This window comes from Aspergillus ambiguus, assembly GCF_047715705.1.
Source record: "Aspergillus ambiguus strain CBS 117.58 unplaced genomic scaffold BDV59scaffold_45, whole genome shotgun sequence".
In the NCBI taxonomy this organism is placed as follows: Eukaryota; Fungi; Ascomycota; class Eurotiomycetes; order Eurotiales; family Aspergillaceae; genus Aspergillus; species Aspergillus ambiguus.
Window position 1 is genome coordinate 73,203 of NW_027395558.1, and position 23,651 is coordinate 96,853.

The 23,651-nt window shown below is 56.7% G+C and overlaps 11 protein-coding genes across 11 annotated transcripts; 5 read left to right on the top strand and 6 right to left on the bottom strand.

Annotated features, from left to right (window-relative positions):
- Window positions 1-33: 33 nt before the first annotated feature.
- Window positions 34-4,550, top strand: BDV59DRAFT_121125 (Arf family guanine nucleotide exchange factor SYT1). The gene is made up of 3 exons (XM_073686802.1): window positions 34-585; window positions 655-1,851; window positions 1,899-4,550. Exons 1-3 carry the CDS (start codon window positions 168-170, stop codon window positions 4,427-4,429), a joined length of 4,146 nt encoding a protein of 1,381 aa, XP_073543950.1. The 5' UTR covers window positions 34-167; the 3' UTR covers window positions 4,430-4,550.
- A 308-nt stretch (window positions 4,551-4,858) lies between these two features.
- BDV59DRAFT_187080 (uncharacterized protein) lies at window positions 4,859-6,827 on the top strand. The gene has a single exon (XM_073691128.1). It carries the CDS (start codon window positions 4,870-4,872, stop codon window positions 6,670-6,672), a length of 1,803 nt encoding a protein of 600 aa, XP_073543951.1. The 5' UTR covers window positions 4,859-4,869; the 3' UTR covers window positions 6,673-6,827.
- Window positions 6,818-8,207, top strand: BDV59DRAFT_187082 (putative RING finger domain protein). The gene is made up of 3 exons (XM_073691129.1): window positions 6,818-7,426; window positions 7,483-7,744; window positions 7,802-8,207. Exons 1-3 carry the CDS (start codon window positions 6,869-6,871, stop codon window positions 8,125-8,127), a joined length of 1,146 nt encoding a protein of 381 aa, XP_073543952.1. The 5' UTR covers window positions 6,818-6,868; the 3' UTR covers window positions 8,128-8,207.
- A 275-nt stretch (window positions 8,208-8,482) lies between these two features.
- Window positions 8,483-9,860, bottom strand: BDV59DRAFT_187084 (DNA/RNA non-specific endonuclease). Its single transcript, XM_073691130.1, has one exon. The coding sequence runs from the start codon at window positions 9,658-9,660 to the stop codon at window positions 8,662-8,664; it is 999 nt and encodes a 332-aa protein (XP_073543953.1). The 5' UTR covers window positions 9,661-9,860; the 3' UTR covers window positions 8,483-8,661.
- Window positions 9,861-10,056: 196 nt separating this feature from the next.
- BDV59DRAFT_205454 (arylsulfotransferase family protein) lies at window positions 10,057-11,643 on the bottom strand (the record flags this gene model as incomplete). Its single annotated transcript, XM_073694647.1, has 2 exons — window positions 10,057-10,734; window positions 10,804-11,643. The coding sequence occupies 2 exons, from the start codon at window positions 11,641-11,643 to the stop codon at window positions 10,057-10,059; spliced, it is 1,518 nt and encodes a 505-aa protein (XP_073543954.1).
- Window positions 11,644-12,632: 989 nt separating this feature from the next.
- BDV59DRAFT_205455 (uncharacterized protein) lies at window positions 12,633-13,109 on the bottom strand (the record flags this gene model as incomplete). The annotated part of the gene is made up of 1 exon (XM_073694648.1): window positions 12,633-13,109. The coding sequence occupies one exon, from the start codon at window positions 13,107-13,109 to the stop codon at window positions 12,633-12,635; it is 477 nt and encodes a 158-aa protein (XP_073543955.1).
- A 580-nt stretch (window positions 13,110-13,689) lies between these two features.
- Window positions 13,690-15,405, top strand: BDV59DRAFT_187093 (Zn(2+) transporter ZRT3). The gene is made up of 3 exons (XM_073691131.1): window positions 13,690-13,763; window positions 13,810-13,940; window positions 13,994-15,405. The coding sequence occupies exons 1-3, from the start codon at window positions 13,709-13,711 to the stop codon at window positions 15,233-15,235; spliced, it is 1,428 nt and encodes a 475-aa protein (XP_073543956.1). The 5' UTR covers window positions 13,690-13,708; the 3' UTR covers window positions 15,236-15,405.
- A 2,117-nt stretch (window positions 15,406-17,522) lies between these two features.
- On the bottom strand, window positions 17,523-18,715 carry BDV59DRAFT_187095 (aldo/keto reductase family protein). Its single transcript, XM_073691132.1, has 2 exons — window positions 18,374-18,715; window positions 17,523-18,324 (listed from the first exon to the last, which is right to left on the bottom strand). The coding sequence occupies exons 1-2, from the start codon at window positions 18,656-18,658 to the stop codon at window positions 17,641-17,643; spliced, it is 969 nt and encodes a 322-aa protein (XP_073543957.1). The 5' UTR covers window positions 18,659-18,715; the 3' UTR covers window positions 17,523-17,640.
- A 758-nt stretch (window positions 18,716-19,473) lies between these two features.
- BDV59DRAFT_205458 (splicing regulator NSRP1-like domain-containing protein) lies at window positions 19,474-20,784 on the bottom strand (the record flags this gene model as incomplete). Its single annotated transcript, XM_073694649.1, has 1 exon — window positions 19,474-20,784. The coding sequence occupies one exon, from the start codon at window positions 20,782-20,784 to the stop codon at window positions 19,474-19,476; it is 1,311 nt and encodes a 436-aa protein (XP_073543958.1).
- A 150-nt stretch (window positions 20,785-20,934) lies between these two features.
- On the top strand, window positions 20,935-21,758 carry BDV59DRAFT_121265 (TRAPP subunit TRS20). Its single transcript, XM_073686805.1, has 2 exons — window positions 20,935-21,165; window positions 21,237-21,758. The coding sequence occupies exons 1-2, from the start codon at window positions 20,975-20,977 to the stop codon at window positions 21,619-21,621; spliced, it is 576 nt and encodes a 191-aa protein (XP_073543959.1). The 5' UTR covers window positions 20,935-20,974; the 3' UTR covers window positions 21,622-21,758.
- A 137-nt stretch (window positions 21,759-21,895) lies between these two features.
- On the bottom strand, window positions 21,896-23,238 carry BDV59DRAFT_205460 (cysteine hydrolase family protein; the record flags this gene model as incomplete). The annotated part of the gene is made up of 4 exons (XM_073694650.1): window positions 21,896-22,398; window positions 22,459-22,590; window positions 22,655-23,079; window positions 23,132-23,238. 4 exons carry the CDS (start codon window positions 23,236-23,238, stop codon window positions 21,896-21,898), a joined length of 1,167 nt encoding a protein of 388 aa, XP_073543960.1.
- Window positions 23,239-23,651: the final 413 nt, after the last annotated feature.

Genomic DNA, 23,651 nt, shown 5'->3' on the forward strand with positions numbered 1-23,651 from the left:
CAACCGCTCTCTATTACCCTTTTTACGCCGTGACCTGCCTGATTTCCCATCCATCCCTGTCGATATCAAGCCACCTGGCCTGTCTCGCCGCCTTCGAATGACTCTGTCCACACCTCCGCCCTGCAGGCTCCCTTAAGCCCTCTCCCTCGCGTGGGTTGTCTGTCGCCATGCATTGGAAAGGCCTCCGCATGAGTCCCTCCGATGGCAACGACTCCAAAAGACGCAGCCTCGTCGAATCCCACTCGCTCCCCCGGCACAGCGAACAATTGCACCGTGATAGCCCTTCCCCGGGCCATCTGGCCCCGAGACGCTCCGAGTCCACCCCTCGCTCGCCGCCAGTGATAACGCCAGATCATACCCCGTCCGCCGACAACAATGCTCAGCTACAGCCCCCGGAACCGCGGTCGAATACGCCGCCCGTCCGGTCGAGATACCCTGGCGCGGGTTTACTCTCCGGCGACAGCGCGAGCATGCGTAGGAACCGGTTCAGCTTCTTGAGGCTACGTCATGCGTCGGACCCCCAACTGTCCAAATCGTATGCCAAGGCCGAACAGGATGTGCCCCCTGTGCCGTCCTTGCCTCCGCGTAAGCAATGCCCCCCTGTGTTCCGTTTGGAGCCCTTCTTCTTTGTTTGCTGACATGTCCTTTGTCCAGCTCCGACCATCATCACTACCGCCCCAACGAGCCATGAACTCGACCAACCGACGAAACGTAAGAACGTTTTCAAAATATTCCCCGACTCCAGGAAGTCGTCCACAGAGGAGATCCTCGAACACCCGCAGGCGCAGAAATCCCGACCCAACGACAAAGCCCGGCACGGTCCGCACAGCTCGACCGGGTCGCAAACAGGCGACCTGACGCTGTCGACGTCGCGCGTCAGCGGGGAAGAATCCGGTCGTCTGTCGACCACCTCCATCCGAAGCACCGGTCGAGACCATCCAGGCGACTCCCGACATTCCTCCGTCACCGACGCCCGCTTTTCCGAGTCGTCTCGATCCGACCAAAGTCTCGGCGACCGGGGGGTCTACCGCACCAACTCTCCCCGCGACGGCGGCATGGCCGGGAACAAGCTGTTTCGCATGCCGCGTCTGAAACGCAACCGAGGTCCTCTATTCCCCCTCCCTCCACGCCCTGCAGGCCCGCCGTCTGGAGCCCAATCACCAGACAACACCGACGAACAAGACCACGTCTCCCCCTTACCATCTCCGTCGCGCTCGTCCGTCGGACTATCGTCTCCTCGGCCGCCCCTTCTCCGGAAGGACTCGTCGAACTCCGCTCATTCGGCGCACTCAACCCCGTCAACCCGCACGCGAGACCAACCGAGAACGCGGGCCCGCTCGTCAACGTTGGATTCCGTGGTCAATGCGCAGGACTCCGGTCAGCCGTCGCCCCATCTCACCTCGTCCGGACGCACGTCCACCTCCACCAGTGGCCGCAAGAGCTTCGGCGATATCTTCAGTTTCCCGCAGCGGCTGAGACAGAACTCTGAACCGCCGTTCCCCCGAAATGGGTCCCCCGGTGGGAAGGGCTCGGAAACTCCGTCGTCGAAGCTAAGCATTCCCGACCGACAGGAGGACGACACTCCCGCGGCGTATCTGACCCGCTTGGAGGAAAGCATCCCGAGAGGGGCTATTGCGGGCGTGCTGGCGCAGTCCGGTGAGGACTTTTACAAGACCGCTCTGCGCAAGTACATGAGACAGTTCTCGTTCTTTGGCGATCCGATTGATATGGCGATTCGGAAGCTCCTGATGGAGGTCGAGCTGCCGAAGGAGACGCAGCAGATCGACCGTTTCCTCCAAAGCTTTGCTGACCGTTATCATGAATGCAACCCCGGCATCTTTGCGTCGCCTGGTATGTTTCTGATCCTGCGTTTGTCGGGTCCTTGCTAATTTCTACAGACCAAGCGTATTTTATCGCCTTCTCGATCTTGATCCTGCATACCGATGTATTCAACAAGAACAACAAGCGGAAAATGCAAAAGCCGGACTACGTGAAGAACACCGGCGGTGAAGGCATCTCGGACGATATTCTAGAGTGTTTCTACGAGAACATCTCCTACACACCGTTCATCCACATTGAAGATGCCAACGCAGGACATCGGCACCTGTCTAGACCACGGCGCACGTTGTTGAAGACCGCTAGCTCGGACCATCTTGCGCGTGTGTCCAGAGAGCCTGTCGATCCCTACACGTTGATCATGGATGGGAAGCTTGACTCCCTCCGGCCAAGCCTGAAGGACGTGATGAACCTGGAGGATACGTACCGGTGCGATGGCACTGCCGGCCCTGCCGACATTGAGGGTCTGAATCGTGCCTTCGCCAAGTCTGGCATCCTGCAGATTGTATCGGCTCGGTCTCGGCCTGATGCGTTCATGCCTGCCAGTATGGAGAACCCGGCCGACTCGAATCCGGGCCTGGTGGATATCAAAGTCGCAAAGGTCGGGCTGCTCTGGAGAAAGGACCCGAAGAAGAAGAAGACCAGGTCTCCCTGGCAGGAATGGGGCGCGCTGCTTACCCTATCGCAGTTGTACTTCTTCAGGGACGCGAGCTGGATCAAGTCATTGATGTCGCAGCATGAATCCGCCCAGAAGGAAGGGCTCCAGAGGAGCGTCGTGTTCAAGCCGCCTCTTGTCGAATTCAAACCCGACGGGATCATGTCGACCGATGACGCAGTTGCCCTCCTAGACTCAAGTTACAAGAAGCACAAGCATGCCTTTGTCTTCGTTCGGCATAATGCGCTCGAGGAGATCTTCCTGGCCAACTCCGAGAACGACATGAACGACTGGATCGCCAAGCTGAACTATGCCGCCACCTTTCGCACGACCGGCGTACGCACGAAAGGCATGATTGCGACAAACTACGAGGCACAACGTAACCGGATGAGTCGCAGGAATTCGACCCAGTCGAGCGCCTCCCGCCCATCGGTCGATAAGGAACCGCCCTCGCCGAACCCCGACACCGACGTCGCGGATGACGTCCTCGCCGCGCACAGGCAGCTCATGCGCCAGAAGATTCGGGATGCGAGCGAAAAGCTCACTGCGGAGCAGAAGAAACTCGACGATCTCCTGCGCAACGCTCGCCACTTGCAGGTCCTCACCCCTGTCCATGCCCGGGCGCGGGAAAACGTCATTATGGCTGCGGGCCGCATGGCGGCGAAGCTGAAATGGGTGAGACAAGATATCTGGCGGGCCAAGTGTTATCGAGAAGTGCTGGTCCGGGATCTGGGTGAAGATGTCGAGAAGACAGACGAGCAGAAGCCGCTACACCTGCAGATACCCTCTGTGGGCAGCGCTCCCTCCACAGAGGATGGTGGCAGTGGAGCCGACAAAGCGGTATCTCCGCTTGACAGCACGTCCATGCAAGCCGAGCCCGATGCCTCAGGCCCGATCAAGAAGACAGAGTCGCAACCTAGTTCTCCTGCTGGCAGAAGACCAAGTATCCCGCTATCCTTTACTTCGTTCGACCTCAACGCTCGTCCCAGTCGGCGCTCCTCGTCTGAAAACGTCAGGGATCACACACCTAGCTCGCCGGCCCGGACCAATGGACTGGATCGTGAGGCATCGGTGCTCAGCAGTGGCAGCAAGCTGGACGTTGCGAGTCTCGGATCCCACGCCTCCAAGCTGACTGTCCCGGAAGTCTTTGACGATAACGAAGAACGTCTTCTCCGGGAGAATGGCCTGTTGGAAGTCAGCAGCTCTCCGCAGAGCCGTAAACAGGGAGGGCCATCTGACGCTGACGGTGACCAGCGCCACGACGACGCACCAGACACCTTCCAAGGCGACAGGTCGAGTCGCGTCCGCCGCAGCCTGCATCGCACGCTCCGTGATTCCTCCGGTGGACACCACATCAATTACCCTCGGAGCAAGAAATCCCGTGAGCCGGCCGGGGCCACCGCCGACCCTGAAGAGAACGCGAGCAAGGGCGAGGGGACCGGTCTTTCCCGGAAGTCGGCCAGTTTCACTGTCCACGGGAAAAAGGCGTCCATCGTCACGTTCGGGTCCGAGTGGCAGAACATGCTGCCCGAAGAACGTCTCAAGCTGCGCAAGCCCACGCCGTCCGACGAACCCCGAGCGTCGGACGCGGGTCTCGCCAGCAGCGGTGACTCGATCACTTCCGAGCCTGTCCATCTGGGGTACCCACCGTCTCAGCGGAGCGGCAGCACGGCGACCCGACAGAGTGCCATCCACAACGACGAGCCGGGCGGGTTCAGAGAGACTGCCGCGAGGCTGTACGGCGACGACAAGGCGAAGAGCGAAGATGCCATTCGGCTGGTGGATGGCAGCGCGGCCGTTGGACCCCCCAGCCCGGCCATCCGGGAGCCGACTCCTTTGCCTGCTGACGAGCAGCCGTCGACGTCGACGTCTGCCGTTACGGACGACGCGACCGAGAAGATGCCGCCGAGTCCTCCGACACAGGCGGTGCATGCATGATTTCATACCGTTGCGTCTATTTGCTTGATGACCTTATACCCCTTGTTGATTGTTTGATCATGCGGCGAGGAGAGAGTATAGAAGACCGCCGTCATGATAGTTGTCTAGGGTTTGATTCTATTGTTTGGGAGGGAAGGCCGTCGTTCTTTTGGTTAAGTTAGATACCAGCGTCTGTATCATCTAGCGGATTGGCATGTACATGCGAGATAAAAGTAGAGCGAATGGATCTACAGTTGTAGCATATGGCGTTCCTGGTGCTGTTGGTCTTTTCTGTTACTGCGGATTCTTCCTTCTTGATATCGCACGCACCTTCCACCATCCTCAGCCTCAGCCTACTCTATGCTACTCTGTCTCTCTCTATCTCTATCTCTCTGTCTCTTCCTCTTTCACTATACCCACACATCATGCGCAGGCTCATTCTTCCTCCCACCCTGTCGAGGATGTCCATTCCAGGTCGGTTGATATTCACCTCCATCAACCCCCCCAGACAGCTGACTTCTACAGAGGAAGCAGAGGACGTCGGTTTCAGTCGCGTCTCCCCCTCTGCGCCGCCTCCAAGCCCAGTCGATGACAGCAGCACCTCCAACGTCTCCTCTCTCCAACTCGTTAAATACACCCCTCGGCCTCACAGCCCCAAGAGACCCAAGAGACCCAAGAGACCTAGGAAACCAACCCGCTCACCTCAGACGACAGGGTCTACCGTCGAGTCCGAGGACGCAGTCAAGCAATACACCTACGAAGGCGCCTTCACCCCAAAGTACCTCAACCAAGCCGCCGAGCAAGGCCTCGTCGCCACCGCCTCTATCCCCGCCGGCAGCCTCCTCTTCGTCGAGAGTGTCATCTGGATCTCCGCTGAGGAGGTAGAGGCGTGCACCTCCACTAAAGTCACCAACGAGCTGATTGCGCGCAAAGTCCGCGCCATGGGCCCCGCCTGGTTCCGCCGCTTCCTGGAGCTTTCGAACCCGCGCCGCGACGACCTTGGCGTCTTCGCCGGTATCTGGGGAGCGCATCAGCTACCAACAGCCGGCACCCATCCGGGCAGCATGCTGGGTCTCAACCTCGGGTGGATGAACCACTCCTGCGTGCCGAACAGCGCCCTGACGGTAGTAAACCTACCAGCTATTCCCGCAACAGAAGACACCCGCACGAGCGACCAGCCTCCGGAGGCGCGCGCAGTCGTCCGCGTCTGCACAGACGTCGACGCCGGCGACGAGCTCACCATCGCGTACTTTTACGCCGCTGGCAACCATAACCGCCGCGAGCACGCGTCCTTGTCGACGTTTGGGTTCCTGTGCGCGTGCACGACGTGCATGCAGCCGAGCGCAGGGGCCGAGCGCGCGCTGCGCCGCTACGCCCGCGTCAAGAGGCTGTTCGAGAAGACTGTGGAAGAAGCGGTCGTGCTCCGGCCGGCCGAGTCGTTGCAGATGGCGCAGAAGGCCATCACGAAGCTCATGCGCGTAGGGATTCGCGACGCCCGCGTCGCCATGCTGTGGACACAGTGTGCGCTGCTCGCGGGGTTCCACTCCGACGTCGCCCGTGCTGTCGTCTTCCTCCGCGAGGCGTGCAGGTTGCTTGTTGTCTTGGAGGGCCCGTCGGGGCCGTTTTATGTCCGGGTGGCCCGCTGGTATGCTGATGTCACGCTGATGCCGGGGTTTGCGGCGTCTTCCCGTGGCTTGTCAGGTGTGCGTGAGTCCGCAGCGTTGGACCGGGAGCTTGGGAGCCAGGAGATCTTGTTTATGAATGGCGCGGCGCCGGAGGAGTATCTGCGCCTGAGGGATTATCGTCGTCTGCCTGGCTGTGTGGCTGTCCATCGCGGCGGCGATCGCTATGTGCTGGTTGCGCATGACGGGAAGGATCCGCCACTGGTCTCTAGTGTGTTGCCAGTGGACATGGTACAAGCACTGGCGCGGGCAAGGGTGACGAGTGAGAGGAATCGGAAGCGGAAGATGAAGAGGGCTGAAAAGGTAGCAAGTGGTGGTGAAGGGGAGGATGCGTCGTGCGACCAGGAGAGGGACTTTCTGGATATATGTCGCCAGCTGCGACAGGAGTTGCTGCAGAAGGACCCGGAACTTCAGAAGGGCACCCCGAACAGAGGGCCTGGGACTTCGCGCCAATCGAACGAGGATCTCCAGGAGAGTCCCGCGAGGTTGAATGCCAAGGTCAACCTCATCCAGACCGTCGTTGCGCGGAAGCACGCAGTGGTGGACAATTCCTCTGTGCGCAAGTGCCCTCCAGACGAGTGATTGGGGCTGTTTCAATGCACTGGATATCGGTATGGCGGGTGGAGGTTGAAGTTGAAGGCGTAGTAGGAGCAGTAGTAGTGGTTTAGTATAGACCGGATTATGTCATCATCATCGTCACATCACATCTTTCCCTTCGAGTATACCGCCAGCTTTCTTCGCTCTTCCCAGGTACTATCTCCCTCTCTAACCCAACAACATGGCCCATTCCAAACGAAACACCTCCCTCCCGCACTTCACCTCCTACGAGCGTGGTCTCCTCCGCTCCACCTGGGGCACCAAACGCGGCGTCATCGGCCGCGACAGCTTCCTCCCCTTCGGCTCGTGTCGACTGTGTCTGCAGCCCGCGCGCGCTCCCGTCGTCGCCTGCGCCTCCCACGGTGACCTCTTCTGCCGCGAATGCGCCATCAGCGACCTCCTCGCCCAGCGCAAGGAGATCAAGCGGCTCGAGCGCGAGCGCGACGACGCCAAGAAGCGGCTGGCCGAGGACGACGAGCGCACGCTGCAGGAAGCGCGGGAGCGTGAATTGCGCGAGTTCGAGCTCGTGAGTATGGGGCTGGAGGCTACGACGGGGTCGGGGAATCCGCGCAAACGCAAGGCCGACGAGGAGAGCGAGAGGGCGCTGGCGGCGTTTAAAGCGCGCGAGGTCGAGGTCAACGGGACACGGAAGAAGGTGATGGAGTTGGATGAGGCGGAGATGGCGCGGGTGGCAAGGGACGAACAGGATCGGTTGAAGGAGGCGTTGAAGCGGGAGAAGGTGAGTTTGCTGCCTTTCGTTTGATGGACTCTACTGACCTCTCTGGCCGCGTGCAGTCGGAGTCGAGCAAGTCTGCCCTCCCCTCGTTCTGGGTGCCCTCGCTCACGCCCACGACCGACCCGAATGAGATCGCCGCCAACAAGGCCGTCAAGCTCACCCCGATCTGCCCTGGATCCACGGATGACAACCGCCATGCCTACTCGCTCAAGTCGCTGGTCGACGTGCATTTCACCGAGGAGGCGGCGTCGGATGGGTCGTCTGGCGCGCGGGTGTGTCCGAGCTGTAAGAAGACGCTGAGTAACGGGCCGAAGGCTATGCGTGCGTTATACGCCATTCTATGGATTTGACCCGGCTGGGCTAATGTGGACTGTGTAGTGACGAAACCCTGCGGCCATGTGATCTGTACGCCGTGCGTGAATAAGTTCATGACGCCGCATGATGCGCCTGATCCGCATTCCACGAAGGAAGAGCAGGCGCGCACGGCGGAGCTGCACGGCCGCGTTCTGTGCTATGTCTGTGAGACGGACATCACTCCTCGAGGGACGTCCACTGACGCAGCGGACGAGAAGAAAAAGAAGAAGAAGAAGCAGGACAAGGAGGCGATTCTGCCGGGGATGGTGGAGATCAGCTCCGAGGGGACGGGCTTCGCGGGACGAGGAGGGAATGTCGCGACCAAGACGGGGGTTGCGTTTCAATGCTGAGGGATCCTATGCCGGTCTGGTACCGGCCTTGCATATGTACTCCCTAGCCTACTATATAAAACGCCACGACTGCTGTTGGATTGGTATAGACAAGGCTCATACGTACTTGATTGTCTACTCAGCGCGATGACCTTTTTACACCCTGAGGCGACCACTGAGCATGGGAGTGCCTTGAGAGGACAGACCTCGAAATTTAAGTCCTCTCACTTATCCCGAAGTTTGAACGAATCAGTACGGTAGCGGATGCCGTCTATTTTCCAAGAGGTTTCTATCTAATTACAGCAATACCGGCCTGTATCCTTGGTTTCAAGAGCCCCGAGACGACAGAAGCAAGAGGTTTTGATAAGGATATCAGTCACCTCCAGAGCAAGGTCAATTGCCTGCTTGATAATATGCACAGCGAACGGACGATGATCTTTACTGAAAACTTCACGACGTTGTATTGGTATATACAATCTATGAGAACCGAGACGAGGACCCAAACTCCGAGTCGAGAATACATGTACAGATATGCAATCGCAAGCAGGCACCAGCCTAAACCCGCTTGGCGGCATTGTTGAACTCCCGCACGACAATCTCACACTTGATCTCCTGGCAGAGTCGCTTGCGCCGACTGGACTCCAGCTTCGCGGCGAACTCAAGTCCACTGGCGCGCTCCACCACCTCAACGGGGACCTCGAACTCCGCCAGACGCTTCTCATTCGGGATGCGCGCGTTGGGCAGCACAAACGCGCCGAGCGCGACCTTGCCCGCCGCTGACGCGGGGCCCTCCTCAGCGTAGATGACCTTGTAGAAATGCGTGGGCACGGCGATATTGGGCGGGTTGCCGATGACCTCGTAGGAGACGCGCCACTTGCCGTCCGGGTCGCGGTGCGGGAGGTACAGGGGACCAGTGACGATGCGGACCGAGGGGTACTTCTTCACCAGGTCGCGGCAGAAGTTCTCAAAGTGCGCCCAGTAGTCGCGGTTGAAGCCCTCGCCGACCTGCGGACACATGTTGGTCAGCGCGAAGGTCTCATCCATCGCCTGCTGCGACCACTTCGCGTCGGCCGCTGGCACCTGGTGGCCGCGGTCGTAGCCCGAGCGGAAGTAATCCGACAGCTTGGCCCGGAACGCCGCCGGGATGGTCGTATCCTCGTAGAATGTGCTGTTCTTGCGGTCTGCATCCTTGAGCGCCAGCGACGCTGGCGTGATATGCTCGGCTACCCAAGATGGGTTGCGCATGCGCCGGTCGTAGGCGCCCGCCAGTGGGAGCGAGCTCAGCGTGTCGGCCACGGGGCCGGGGAAGCCATATTGGGAAATGCCGGCGGGGTCGACGGGGCCGCTGGCAGGCTTGGGGGCGAGAGAGGGTGTCGGAGGATGCGCAGAGAGGGTTTTGGTTGCGGGGAGAGGTTGGGTGGGCGTCGTAGGTAACACCTTTTGCGGTTGTTGTTGTTGCTGATGTTGGGGGCGTGGAGAGTACAACAGGGCTGTCAGGCCTGCGCCAGTGGCGGCACTGGCGGCCGCAATGGCGGCGAGAGTGGCTTTAGACATGGAGTGTCGGGAGGGTAAAGAGGATGAGGGAGGGAGAGGGAGAAGGAAGAAACAGAAATTGCCGAAGAGGGAAAAACTGAAGCCGAAGGTGGAGACCAATCAGAGCGCGCCAATCATCTGATCACAACATTCGAAGTATAAAATAGAACTATAGAGCGATAGTGAGTATAACAAGTCCGATCTCCTGGTGTAGACGGTAGAATAAGGGAATATTATGGAGAACAGGAATAACGGAATACGGTCTGATTTATGTCTTACCATCCATCCTGTGCGGATCGCATGACTGCAGCAGGTGAGGCCTCAGCTGACTACACGCAGCAAACTACTTGCAACACCATTCGGATAATAAGACACAGAAAATATGTACGTGAATTTATAGATCATCCGCATGAGACTCTAACATCCATCTCCAACACTCACCATCTGCGACTTCGTGCCGTCACCCACGCCACCGACCGCCTGAACCATCACCATCTTGGCCTCCTCTACCGCAATCCTGGTTTCAAACCCATTGCGAACAGAAGTCTTCACGGTCCGCAGCTGGTCCGACTCAGATCCCGCAAGCACCTTCCAGGATTGCACATCTGTCGCGCCATTCCAGCTAACATACACGGCGGTTTTGCCCTTCTCCGGACAGGCCGCCACAGCAGGCTGCGTCTTCGGGCGTCCCACCCAGGGGAAGCGGTATCCACGGTACGACTGGATATCGTTGTCGGGGCCGAAACGAGCGCGCATCACCAGCGCACCGTTCTCATCGTACTCCTCAAGCTTGGGGACCGCGCCGTGCTGCAGGAGGATATGGTCGTTGTCCAGCGCCTGGAAACTGCCCTGGGATTCAGCGTACACGGGATCGGCAGCATCCCAAACCTTTCCGACCACCGACACGCGCTTAGTCTTCATGTCCAAACGGAGGGTCAGACCGGTCGTCAGCGTCGTTGGGGTGGTGACATCCGAGTTCTCGTTGTTATGCATGTGGAGGACGATGGCGTCGTCGGTGTGCTCATCGATGCGCGCGTCGTGCTGGAAGCAGAAGCTGGCCTCGGTCATGAGGGAGAAGTCGCCACCTTTCTGGCCCTATTGTTGCATAAGGATTAGAAAGTTCATTTTTTTTAGAAAGGGAAACTGTCGGGTGGGGGGCTTTACGTGGAGGCGCCAGTTCACATCACCGTTCTTGTCCACCATGAAGATGGTACACATGTAGCGCGACGACACGAGGTACGAGTCGCCATACTTGGCCACCGAGTTCAGATGAGGATACTCGTAGGGCTCAGTCTTGCTCCCGCCCTTGCCATCGATCGGCAGCTCGCTGTAGGACAGCGGCATTTGCGAGACGTGCTCGACTGTGCTCCACCGGAACAGGACCTCGTTCGTCTTGATGTCGATCTCGTAGAACAAGGCGTCCTGCACCCAGGCGTCCGAAGGGCCTCCCAGCGACGACAGATCCATCTGGGTAACGTTCACGGCTGTCACTAGAATCGTGCCGTCATCGGTAAACTGGCTCTCATGGATGTCAATGTAGGAGGGGTAGGTCTGGGGATCGAGCACGGTGACAAATGGGTGCTCATCGGTCGACTGCAATGTCACCTCGTGGATGACCTGGTAGGAGCTGTTCAGGATGGTGATCTGTCCGAAGCCGAAGCCCTTGATATCAGCGCCATTCCAGTACGCGAGCACGGGCTCGCCGTCCAGCATCTGCGGCTGGTACGCGGACGTGTTGACCATGGGGCCCTGCCAGACGAGCTGGCCATCGTCGGAGTAGATGGCCGGGTTGCCCTTCTCATGGCTGCCCATCATCGGCGAGAAAAACAGATAGCCCGGCTCGGTCTTGCCATGCTTCGTGACGTTCAGAACCGGAGCGGCGATTTCAGTACTCCGGAAGGTCTCGATGGGCCAGGATACCGAGTCGGTGGACTGCGCCCACGTCGTCGACACCGCGGCCAGGAGCAGAGAGGAGGTCTGCAGAAAACTGCCGGCGTGCCGCATTGTGAGCTTCGGGGGCCAGGAGTGTCAGGGAGGCAGTAAATGTGACCTGTCTGGCTGTCGCGGAAAGCAAAGCGTGGGATCGACACTTTGCTTTATAGGCAGGTCCACGACAGATCGCATCCGACGACGGCGCTCGAGTCCGATGACGACGGCACCCCAGATCCGACGATGGATCGTCTCCAACTCGTAGAGGTCCCAATTCCGCTCTAAGTGGCCCTCAGCATCCCTTCATTCTAACCGAGGCCGGTGGGGACGAAATTGTTCAGGCCCAGCGGGGTTCCCCATGGGGCATTATCTCCTCGATTCCAGTCTGTCGGAACAGCAGGAGGAAGAGAATTCATCCGTCTGCAAGTTAAGCAGCAGCAGCAGCATCATCATGCTGCAGGGCTTAGCAACGAGGGCCCGATCGCCGATAGCTGGACGTGGAGAAACCAGGGGGATCAGCATGTATGAACGGATATTGGCCGAATACCCGAGAGCCAAATTTCCTGGATCTCGCGCAGAGCCTGAGTCGTCAAACTCGGCAAGTCTCCGCACAGTCAAGTACCGTAGGGCCATGGGGCTGTTTGTCGTCGGCTCTTGTTGAGGTGGAGTTATAGTGTCTCTTGCGTCAAGAAAACGCCGTAGAGGGTCAAGGCGAGCCAAGGCGGCCGATCAAGGCTTGGGGTCCAACCAGAATCACGTTTTTCTGGGTGAGAATAGGCTACAATTTTTGGCTTAACCGAGGCATTCTTGGGGGTGGAGTATACTAGCTGAAATAGAGCGGATAGGGAGTGGGGAGGAATCCTACGAAGAAGTACGCAGTACGCCGTGCGCCACACATAACAGCGACGAAGGAGTGGATTATGTTGGAACTATCTCTGTCTCCAAAAGGCCAATGCTATATGACATATTGTATCCACTCCACATCATCCATCCCCCGTTAAACATCCCCAAACGAGTGCCCCGTCGGCAATAACCAGGCCAAACTGCCGTGAATCCACCTCTCTTTAGATGCACCATTTCTTGGAGGTTAAGCAGACATGACAGTCGTTGTAAGTCTTGCAAATCCCGTCGGTCTGACACTTCCAGTGCTGACAAGCGTTTGCAGCTTCCCCCAGATTGCCGTCTCTCTTGTTCGGTGAAGTCTGCGGCTCAGGGCTAGGACTCTTCAACTTCCCTGCCGCGTCAAGCGTATCCATCTCGGCCAGTTGAGCGTCGATTGAGTCGACGAGGGCATCGGTGGCTACCGCGAGTCTCTCGCCCGTATTAACATCCTTCAAGAAGTAGCCTCCGTCCTCGTTGAACAGAGCGGTCTCGCCCTTGTAGTCAGCGGGAACAGCATTGCCGAGCTGCTCTCGAGTGTCGCAAGCAACGAGTCCTTCTGGGACAGGCTCGGTGTACTTGTCGAAAGACATGGCCGAGGAGAGGGTGGAAGAAAGAAGCATGAGGGCCAAGGCCCGGACGAGAGTTGCTTTGATGGGCATGGTTGCAGCCTGTTGTAGTTCCTTGGTGCTTTGCTAGGAAGAGTATTGAGTTGTGGCCTGGTATGAAGTGAAGAAAGCAGGCCTCTTTATACTTGAGAGACTGGCACTGAATCCGTTGCGTTGGGCCCTAAGACCGTAAGCAATCGCAGACTGATGAAGCAACGGCCGCTTCAGCGTGCAGCTTATCACCAATATATGCAAGCCGTTGAACATCGTCGCCAGTGGGATCAGTTCCTGAGACGCTGAGGCTGATCATCTCAGTGTATCTAGACCGAAATGGGTGTTTTGTGGCACATAGTAGTTGTTTGTGCCTCCGGGGGGTTACACGAGGGATTGACTGGAGTGAGAAGACCATTTTCTCGATCCGGCGTGTGTGCATGACTTGAGCGATATTCGCGACATTGAGGTTATTCCCATTTATGATGGGATGGGGTGGTATAGAGCGAGGGCGGGAAGAAGTATAGATTACCCGAACGGGACGATGACCTCACCAGTTGCCCGCCGCCGTCCCCAAGGTTCTCACTCCGCATCTTCTCTGCTTCTTCGCTTCTTCCTCTCCATCTTCTCTCCATCTCCGCCTCATCTTCCTCCCTCGCACCATGGCTGCCAGCAACGACCTTCGGGGCTGGGTCATGAGTGCCGTTTCCGGCCTGGGTAAGTCTCCCGCCATTCACCGTCCACCTTTTATTAACCCGATCAGCATGCGTCTTGGGATCGTCCGTCATTTGCGTCGATTTGTTTCTCCGCCACTTTTCCCACCACAAGAACTTCCAGATCGTCAGCCACAATGGCTTTCTTTCCGCCTCCATGTGTCTCAGTGCGGGCGTCATTGTACGTTTCACTGCATGTGTGCCTTGTTCCGCGACCCACGCTCATCAAGACAGCTCTTCACCTCCCTCTATAGCATGCTCCCCACCGCCCACGAGTACTTCTTGCGGGCAGGATGGTCCGCATCTCTCGCCGCATACTCTCTCGTCGGCCTCTTCCTGGCCGGCGTGATCGTCATTCGGCTTGTGTCTGCCTTCATCCATCGCTACATTCCTTCCCACGTCGTTGATTGCGCCCATACTCATGACCCTTCGCCTTCCGACCTCGAACACGGCAATCACCACCGTCACGAACATCACCACCCTCGTCCAACAGAGCCGTATCCTCGCTCGACCGAACGATCTCCATTGTTAACGCGATCATGCAAATCTACCCCGGCGGTCCCTCTCCTGCATCCCGAAAACGAAGTCGAGACACCCCCGTATCGCTCGGAACCGTGGCGGGTTCGCTTGGCGCGCCGCTGGAACCGCTGGATGGGCGGGGTGAAGGCTCAATGTGACGAAAATGGCCCCTGCTACGGATTTTCGCAGGCCTGCGGTCGCGAATGCTCCAAGACCCTCGTAGTCGCGGAAATCCCTGCCAGCGATGATCTCGAAGCTGCCCCGCTGATCCCCGACTCAACCAATATCCCCGTGCGGTTTGAGTCCAGGCAAGCCGACTCGGATACGCCCCAGCCCGGGTTGAATACTCCGTCCTCCTCTTCTTCCCATACAAGTGTACCCGATTACCAGAATGCACCCACCGACGATGCTGCAAAGCCCGCCCTCCCGTCCGCAAACACCCAACATCATCACCACGTGCCCCAGAATGCATTCCTCTCCATTGGCCTGCAGACCTCGGTTGCCATTGCTTTGCACAAGCTGCCCGAAGGCTTCATCACCTACGCGACCAACCACGCCAGCCCCACCCTCGGGCTCACTGTCTTCCTCGCCCTTTTCATCCACAACATCAGCGAGGGCTTCGCCATGGCTTTGCCCCTGTACCTTGCGCTGCACTCCCGTGCCAAGGCCATGTTCTGGTCCAGCCTTCTCGGCGGTATCAGCCAGCCTGCTGGTGCCGGACTGGCCGCCCTTTGGATCTGGGGCGCGCAACACGCCGGCAGGTCCGGCGATGATTCTTCTGATCCACCCTGGGCGGTATATGGCGGTATGTTTGCCGCAACGGCTGGTGTAATGACCTCGGTGGGACTGCAGCTCTTCAGCGAGGGACTGGGCCTCACACATCGTCGCGGTTTGGGGATTGGATTTGCAATTGGGGGAATGGGCCTGATGGGTCTGAGTTTTGCATTGACTGCGTAGAAAGCGCTGCGCGAGCCGTATATAATATACAAGATTATCGGTATAGATGGAGCGAGTCTATTGGAGGATCTAGGGAGTTTGGGCATTCTTACGACTTGACAACGAGTGACGACAGGTTACGGTTCTACGATAATTGCGTGTGGATATTACATTTATCACTATGAACATAAGTTATTTATTTGCTGCAGTGTAGATCTATTTCTACGTAGGGGTACATTTTGGTCAAGGGTCTCTATTGTAGATAAGTGTTATCAGCAGCCCATTGCTAGCATCCTGGGGTGCGTGAACATCAAAAGGGGATCCAAAGTTCCCTATAGTCAACCTATAGTCCTGTAATATCTCATCACTTCTAAGACGCTTTCCCGTTTCGTCTGAGTAACTAACTAAGGAGTATGACGGCAGGGCGATCCCGTCGATCCCATGGCTTATTAGTCGCTTTCATTTGACCGCAGTCTTCCAGCATCTATACTCGGTAGACACTTCAGCGTCTGATTGAGCCACCTGTGACGCTTTTGGAGCTTCATCCGACAAGTCGGCTGGGGATATCATATTTAGAATGGTTACATGGTAGCTCCCACCACAATGAAATCAGCATGCACTACTCTTCTCATCAAGGACTGGAACTTCTCCCTCTTATCTGTACCAATGGGTATGTATCACGGTTCAGAGAATAGTGACCTGAGGACAACACCAAGCCAATAAGTGTAGTTCAGGATGACTGTCATTGCCATCGTGATCTACATGGTCGGTCCTCATCCAGTATTCGACTGCGGTGCAAGATCCATCGCCCACGCATACTGTCGTCCGTATCACCGGGCTTCCGTTGTCCATAACTAGACTTGAGGGAACCGATGGAGAGGACATATCTTAGACATGTTCAGTTGGTGCGTCAGTTGCATTGGTTCCAGGCCATCACTCAGTGACCAAGGGACAGCGAAACTGCTTTCATCTATCGCGCATGTGCGATAGTCTCAGAGGAGAGTTTCTACTCCAGGCACGTCCAAGACTTAGTCCTGCGGAAGCGCCCTCGTAGCAGAAGGGCTCTTTGAACGAGGAGTCTTCTTGAGTGGTGTACTGAAGAACATAGCATATATTAAAAGTTGACCTGGGCCTTCTTGATTTTAAAGAAGGGACCAGAATATCCCTGTGCTAGAGTGATAGGATCACAGTGAAGACGTCAGTGAACGTTAACCAGTATCTAATGTAAATAGTGAATGTTCCTTCATTTCATCGCACTATTGTTACGGTCTATTCAGAAAAAATGATGGAAATGATCGATTCTGGCACCTTGGCGAAAACATTTGACTATGGAGAGAGAAAGGAAAGGAAGAGAAAGGCATTTCCACAATCTGAAGCCCTTTTATAGAGCTCTAGATGAGTCATCTTGATCAGTGGGAAGTTCCAAAGGCTATCTCCAACGGCAAACGCCTAAGACAAACTCCACTATGGAAAGTGCCATCACAACTATATGTATGATAAAGATGGCCTCGCAATGCAGCCAACCTAAATTTGTATGGGGGTGAATTGTCTAGTCATTCTGGGGTTCAATCGCCTGGCAGATCCTAGCACGTTAGTAAGGAACACAGTACCTTGTGTGCTGACCCGGACGTCGTCTTCGAGTTCTTAGAGTCCTTACCTCTATATTGCTGACCAGCAATCTTCGTTTTCCATAAAATGAATAATCTGCTAGCCCACTGCTCTTCGCTAATATTAGTATCGCTATTTGTCAGCGCGTTATACTAGTTAATCTAATTCTACTTGAACTGCCCTACTCCGTGATAGGCCCCTCTAATAAAGGGATCTGCAGTGAGGTCCACAACTGCAGATATTAACGAGTTAAAATCATGTTATCACCTAGGTCCTAGACGTATAAAGAGGAGATTATTGAGGTCTCTAAACCTTGAGCACGTGAGGAGAATGTGTCTACCTATCCAGACATCCTCGCATCCGCAGAGCGGGACATTAGTAGCGTCTATCCAGTGGAGGTAGGAATGATGGTTGACTCTACCTATTTTACCTTGCGTAAGGGCTGTCGAGCGGCTTGTGTATGGTAGTCTGTCTTCTTTCCAGGGAGAGCAATCAAGCGGCGGGTAAAAAGGCTTTCAACAAAACCACCCCCCCCTCTCCAAAAAAGGCTGACGCAGCTGCCCAGACTTTCTTCCGCACACAATCCCGGTAACTTTGTGTCTGAATGGTGGCAAATATACTGTGAAGGGTGCCTGACATCGTCTTCGAAGGTTTATAAGGCGACTTGTTCGTTACAAGGAAATCCCGATTCACCTGGATATGTCTTCTGTAGTAAAGAACCTCTCTTCATATTACTTCCTTGAGAAATCATCAAAATACACATTCTGGTTGACAACCCTATCTCTGCTGCCTGCCTTCTGCCAAGAAAATGGTCCTGCTCACATATTTTGCGCAATGAACGAATTAAAATTGTCCAGCGGTGCAGCATCCTTCACCATCGCCCAGACCTCCTCAATCTTCTGGACAGACTCGGGGTCCAATGGTCCCTTCTTTATGCCAGCCAGCGTCTGCTTCAACTGTTCATTGTTACGAGACCCAAAGATAACTTTGTCTCCATATTCACCCTTCAAGGCGGAGTGATACACCACCCAGCGATAAGCCAGCTCGGCCTTGGGTATGTTTGCAGCTTCTGCAATCTTGCCCCAAAGCTGAAGCCCTTCCAGCATACCTGCTTTGTTGTACAGAGAATGATATATGCCTCCAACCCGGCTGTTCGGGTCCCATCTACCCTCGCCTCCTGCACGCAGCTGGTCAACATCTTTGGTCAGGAAGCCTCCCGCAATGGGAGAGTAGGCGTAGAAAGAGATGTTATGCTTGCGCAGAACAGGGAAGAGCTCTGTCTCCGAGAGACGGGCGACAGCGTTGTAGTTTCCCTGGTATACAGTCGGCAGGACATAGTTCTTCTCCTTGGCAACTCGGACTACTTCTTCAACCTCTGCCGGAAGAAAATTTGAGAGTCCAAAACGCCGGAACTTTCCAGCCTGGTGAAGGGTATTCACACTGGAAAGTGTGTCCTCCAGAGGGACTCTACGGTCTGGGGCATGGATGTAATAGACGTCAAGCTAATGGTGTCAGACCACGATGGGTATGGCTGGTGAATTAGGCACGTACCTGGTCGGTCTGGAGCTTCTTGAGACTAGATTCCGCCGTAGCATTGATGGCTTCCGGTGTTGTCAGTTCGGGGGAAAATGCGCCGGGATACTTGCTGTCGATGATGAAGCGAGAGGCAGCATCCACTTTCCCGAGTAACTCTTCACTCTTGACGTAGATAGTAGCCGTATCGATGGTTTTGACGCCGCCATCCTCCAGGATGTCCAATGCCTTGTGGATCTCCTCGATGGGATACCTGGTCTCATCCATGAAGGAGCCTCCTCCGAAGACTAGCTCAACAGACATAGTGACAGCTGAATTGAGGAATAGATATTTAAATAGATATTTAGAATAGAATGTTGATACTGGAGTGTGTGCTGAACATCTACATTTTCCCGTCGACAACATAGTATTTATACCCTTTCACCCTTGGGAAGATATATTCAAAATCCATCCGGCTCATAGTTACTTCCGGGACGGAAGTCCAAGATCCGGGCGATAGTGGATCGATTATCAAGCAAGACCTCATGGGTCTGTATACCAGAAAGGGTTGGAAGGTCGAGGAATCATGATGAATGTGGTGGGCATTAACATTATCGATCCCGGAGTTAACGCGGGTCTTTCGGCGTTTGGTAGTTGACGGTGATAGTCTGACAAATCGATGTCTGGTTGATATTGCGTCAGATATTAATCTATTCGGAGCTTGGAGTTTATATTTATGAGAAGTTTCTAGAGTCGCTTTAGATTGCGTGAATCTTGAGGTAGATGTAGTGCTGACAGCTTTGGAGTATCTCGCCACCATCACGGCCGTTACATTACATGCACTTATGAATGGCGACACCAACATAAGAGGTTGTAGCTCTTCCATTGACTTATGCCGTAGGTAGTAGGCATATTGTAGGCAGTGTATTCCTTTCGCACCTGGACATACGTTGGTGCCATTACAGCACTATGTGGGAGCGCATATCGAAATAGTCGGGCATACAGAGGACTAAACATCTTTTTCATAATCCAGAATCATTCGCTAAACAGGTATTCTTTCTCCTGTTCAAGGTCCATCATAATATACAGATTTATACAATTCAGCAAACGCCTCCCAATGCATAACGAGGCCAGCAAGTTCACTTCCCCTTGGCCGCTTCGCGCTCCCTTTTCCGAGCAAGATATCTCTCCCGCGCACTCGAAACATCCTTCTCTGTCTTCTGACTGCGACTGCGCTCCGCAACCTCCTTCTGCCGCGCAGCTTCGGCCTCCTCTTCCTGGCGCGCCCGCGCCTCCAATTGCTCCGCAATCATCTCTGTCTGACGAGCCCTCTGGCCCTCACGAGCCGCGCGTTGCGAGCGGAAATCGAACTTGGGCGTCGCTGCCCGGCGCGCCCCCGCGGCGCCCTCACCTTGCTGCTGTGCCTTAGGCTTCGGCGCCACGTTCAGACCAGCCGACAACAGCTGCCGCTTATCGACCACCTGGCCCTCATCGTTCACTGCAATATGCGCGCCGCGCGCATTCAGTTCCTCGGCTACCCGCTCCGCATCCTCATCCGCCTTCTCCGCAGCCGCAGGCTCCTCCGCCGGAACCTCGCCGGCCTGCACCCGTCGCGCCGCGTCCTCCGCTGCCTTGACGGCCGCCTCATGCTGCTCCTCGCCCCGCGACAGCATGTCGCGGTAGAAACCCACCATCCCGGACGTCCCGTTCTTCCTGCGACGCTCCTCCTCCGCCTTCTCGCGCTCCGCCTCCTCCCGCTCGATCCGCCGCATCTCCTCCTGCTGCGCCTTATATGCCGCCGTCACGAACTTCTCCTTGTCCGCGAACTCGTCGCCCTCGGCCTCCCGCTCCCGCGCTAGCATGCGGTCCCGCGCGCGCAGCCGGTCCCGCTCCCGCACCTCTGCGCTGCGCATCAGCGACGTCATGTACCGCGGGCCTTCGCTGGCGGTTGCTGCGGCTTTCTTTTCTGGCTTCGCGTGGAGGGAGTCGTACACCGCGTCGTAGGAATAGATGGATGGGTCGAGCTCCTGCGCTTCTTCGGCGTGTTTGCGGCTTGTGCGTAGCGCTGAGAGGTCGGTGTATGCGCGGCCTTCCTTGTTGGGCCCGCTGCCGGGTTTGGTGCTCAAGCCGTATTGAGCTGGTGCGGGGGGTTGGTCGTCGTCGTCGTCCGGGTCGGCGAAGATAGATGTCTTGCTGAGGGGTTTGACGGTGGGCTTTTTTGGTGGAGCGCCGCCGCCGCCAAATGGGATTTTGCGCTTTGGGGGTTGAGAGGTCGGTTTCGGCTGCGGCTTGGGGTCGCCATCTACGTCGCCGAGGGTGGTGATCTCGACGGCGTTCGAGGCGTTGTCACCGCCATTGTCGGAGTCGGAGTCGTCGGCGGCAAAGACGGGCTTTTTGCGATTCTGGCTGCTGTTTTTGTTGGGGAGGTTGAGGCCGTAAGAGGGTGGCATCGTGTGAGACGTGGATGTGGTCGATGGATAGCTGGGAAGTTGTTGAAGGCGCTGACGATAGATGCGGGACACGTGATATATCTTATCAACCACGTGATTCCCCTTAAGCTCCGCCGGAGATGCTCCATACTCCATGCTCTCCGCCGTACCAGTACATCAACATCGACATCCCAGCAGCTCCGTCACCACAATGTCATACTATTTCACTATCCTCTCGCCCTCCGACGTTCCCCTCTTCAACCTCGCCTTCGGTACCTCGAAAAGCGGCGGCGATGGCATCGCACGCTTCCGGTTCCCAGACACAGCGCAGTACATGAACCAGTTCATCATCCATTCCAGTCTGGACATCGTGGAGGAGGCGCAGTGGATGAACTCCAACATGTGCGTTCCCGCCCAGCCTCTTATCGCGGCTTCTTTCCTTTCTCGTTTGTTGACACGCTGACATCGACAAGGTACCTCAAGCACATTGACACCTACCCCCCCGCCGCCGCATACATCTCCGCCTTCCTGGCCCCCTCCGGCGCGCGCTTCCTCCTCCTCCACCAGCCGCCCCAGCTCCCTACCCCCGGCGCTGGAGGTACCAACAGCTCCGTTGGCTCGTCGTCACTGCTCGCCTCGTCGTTCTCCGGCGGTGTCGGGTCGACCCGCGCGTCTAGCAGCTCGGTCGCTGCCAACCCGACCTCCCCGCAGACGGAGGAGGCCGTGCGGCAGTTCATGAATGAGGTGTATGAGAATTACGTCAAGACGGTGATGAGCCCGTTCTACCGACAGGGCATGGAGATTAAAAGTCCGGTGTTTCGGGCGCGGGTGAGTGCCGCGGGGCGAAAGTGGTTATAATTGTCGATAGGTGTATGTGTGCTTGCTTTGGACTTTCTACAAAATTCGGGTGTGTTAGGTTAGGTAGGGTTAGATCCGGCGTTTGGTATGCATAGCGTGTATTCGTTATTCGTTTCGTTCCTCAGGTACCAATTCATGCTCCAGATAAATATGTTTCCAACTTCCCTCCCAGCAGGACAAAACAAATAGTAGGGGGGTAAAACAAAACAACAAACCATCCCGAACGCCCATGCCAGCAAATTGTAAGCTAAGGTAGGTAGAGTGGGGTTCGGGATTATCCCACCATCTGCGGAGCCAGCTTCTTCACAGTGACGGCCTTGAAGTTCTCCACCGCGTGCACCACATCCTCCATTTTGGCGACCGCCCCAAAAATACCACCCTCCATCTTGATCGACTCGATCGTGCTCACGTGCAGCGACGGCTCGCTAGCCGCCGTCCCGTCCTCCAGCACGACGCAGTCGAATCCGCGGTCGTTGGCCTCGCGCACCGTCGTCGACACGCAGACATCCGTCGTCACGCCCGCGATGACGAGGTTCTTGACCCCCTTGTTGCGTAGGAGGAGCTCAAAATCCGTGTGCGCAAATGCGCCCCGCCCCGGCTTGTCAATGACCGGTTCCCCCGGCACCGGGTACAGCTCGTCGACGGTGTCGTGGCCGGGCTCGCCGCGGATCAGGAGACGGCCCAGGGGACCCTGCGACCCAATGCCCAGACCGGAGGCGTTGTTTCGGGAGCGGTAGGCCTCTCGTGTGGAGAGGGTGGATAGATCGGGTCGGTGGCCTGAGACAGTCAGAGAATGCTGACTCCCAAGCCATGCATCATCGCAGCTTTGATACATACCTTCGCGTGTGTGGTATACAGGGAACCCAGACGCTCGGAACGCGTTGAGAAGAACCTGCAGCCTGGGGATTAGGGTTTGGGCGGCGGATATGTCGTACCCCTGGTACTCCATGTATCCACCCGGGGCGCAGACTGGATTGAAATCGTGCGGTCAGTATCAGAATGGGTAGTGCGGGGAGTAGAATGGGAGACGGACAGTCTTTCTGCATGTCGATGATGACGAGGGCGGTGGTGTACGGGGTGAGAGTGGCGTCGTGTGGCCAGTCGTAGGGAATGGCAGCGATTTGGCCCTTGCGAACCTTATGGTGAGGCACTTGGCGTGGCTTCTCAACAATCGGGCCGTGGTTGTGCGTCGGGTTTAGGACGGTCAGCGTCCAGATACCGGGAGTGCCTGCGGCAACCAGCATGAATGGACAGTCCATGAGACGGGACGTTCGTCGCCGTTTCCTGGTCTCCTCAGTGAGGCCGTTGCGCGGACGATAGTGTCCTCCGCGATCACACCGCAGCCATACCTTGGCCGTACGGCCGGGCTTCTTCTCGGTTGGGGTGCTAGATGATTTGACGACGACGTTATACCCATGCGCCTTTCCGTGCGCTTGGACGGCGGCGAGGAGAGAAGCTCTGGTGGGGATCAGTCAGTATATGGGGTAGGTCGGGCCACAGGACGGCTTACTTGTCAGGAAAGGTGCCTTCGGGAGGGGGCACTAATTGCATTGACATGTCCGGGATATCTTGAAGATCACTCGGCGCATCGAGATTCAGATCGGTGGGGTCCGCCATGGCGACGACTGGGGCGGATCTTCAGGCGCAAAGGGGAGACACCTGTGATGGACGGTCTGTCAGGCGACATGATTAGCGGGGGGCAGCGATGATCCCAGACAGTAATGGAGAATGTCCAGACAGGAGAAGAGTGAAGGTAGAACAGATGAAACGGCCATTCGATTGATGAAGTAAATAAACAATGAGAAAGTGCGTGGAAGCAATCACCCAGGTCGAGAGGAGAGATGGGCTGAGGCTATCGTGCGTGGACATAGGAGAGTCGAGGGGGCAAGGCTGGAGAGGAGCCCGGGATCTGGGACCGTGCGAGAAGGAGAACAAGGTAGCTTACCGAGTGGAGAGACCCAAAAGGACGACACGATCAGACCGCGAGGGAGACCGAAGCTCTATCGATCCTCGTCGTCATAACAAGAACG

What these genes read in the sequence shown, in the direction of transcription:
- BDV59DRAFT_187093 (XM_073691131.1), top strand. Translation starts at nt 13,709, where the DNA reads ATGGCTGCCAGCAACGACCTTCGGGGCTGGGTCATGAGTGCCGTTTCC. An exon ending in GAGTGCCGTTTCCGGCCTGG is followed by an intron (nt 13,764 to 13,809) that starts GTAAGTCTCCCG and finishes TAACCCGATCAG; the next exon opens with CATGCGTCTTGGGATCGTCC. An exon ending in GTCTCAGTGCGGGCGTCATT is followed by an intron (nt 13,941 to 13,993) that starts GTACGTTTCACT and finishes TCATCAAGACAG; the next exon opens with CTCTTCACCTCCCTCTATAG.
- BDV59DRAFT_187080 (XM_073691128.1), top strand. Translation starts at nt 4,870, where the DNA reads ATGTCCATTCCAGGTCGGTTGATATTCACCTCCATCAACCCCCCCAGA.
- BDV59DRAFT_121125 (XM_073686802.1), top strand. Translation starts at nt 168, where the DNA reads ATGCATTGGAAAGGCCTCCGCATGAGTCCCTCCGATGGCAACGACTCC. An exon ending in TGTGCCGTCCTTGCCTCCGC is followed by an intron (nt 586 to 654) that starts GTAAGCAATGCC and finishes TCCTTTGTCCAG; the next exon opens with CTCCGACCATCATCACTACC. An exon ending in CGGCATCTTTGCGTCGCCTG is followed by an intron (nt 1,852 to 1,898) that starts GTATGTTTCTGA and finishes TAATTTCTACAG; the next exon opens with ACCAAGCGTATTTTATCGCC.
- BDV59DRAFT_121265 (XM_073686805.1), top strand. Translation starts at nt 20,975, where the DNA reads ATGTCATACTATTTCACTATCCTCTCGCCCTCCGACGTTCCCCTCTTC. An exon ending in CAGTGGATGAACTCCAACAT is followed by an intron (nt 21,166 to 21,236) that starts GTGCGTTCCCGC and finishes GACATCGACAAG; the next exon opens with GTACCTCAAGCACATTGACA.
- BDV59DRAFT_187082 (XM_073691129.1), top strand. Translation starts at nt 6,869, where the DNA reads ATGGCCCATTCCAAACGAAACACCTCCCTCCCGCACTTCACCTCCTAC. An exon ending in AGGCGTTGAAGCGGGAGAAG is followed by an intron (nt 7,427 to 7,482) that starts GTGAGTTTGCTG and finishes GGCCGCGTGCAG; the next exon opens with TCGGAGTCGAGCAAGTCTGC. An exon ending in TAACGGGCCGAAGGCTATGC is followed by an intron (nt 7,745 to 7,801) that starts GTGCGTTATACG and finishes TGGACTGTGTAG; the next exon opens with TGACGAAACCCTGCGGCCAT.
- BDV59DRAFT_187084 (XM_073691130.1), bottom strand. Translation starts at nt 9,660, where the DNA reads ATGTCTAAAGCCACTCTCGCCGCCATTGCGGCCGCCAGTGCCGCCACT.
- BDV59DRAFT_187095 (XM_073691132.1), bottom strand. Translation starts at nt 18,658, where the DNA reads ATGTCTGTTGAGCTAGTCTTCGGAGGAGGCTCCTTCATGGATGAGACC. An exon ending in AGAAGCTCCAGACCGACCAG is followed by an intron (nt 18,325 to 18,373) that starts GTACGTGCCTAA and finishes TGACACCATTAG; the next exon opens with CTTGACGTCTATTACATCCA.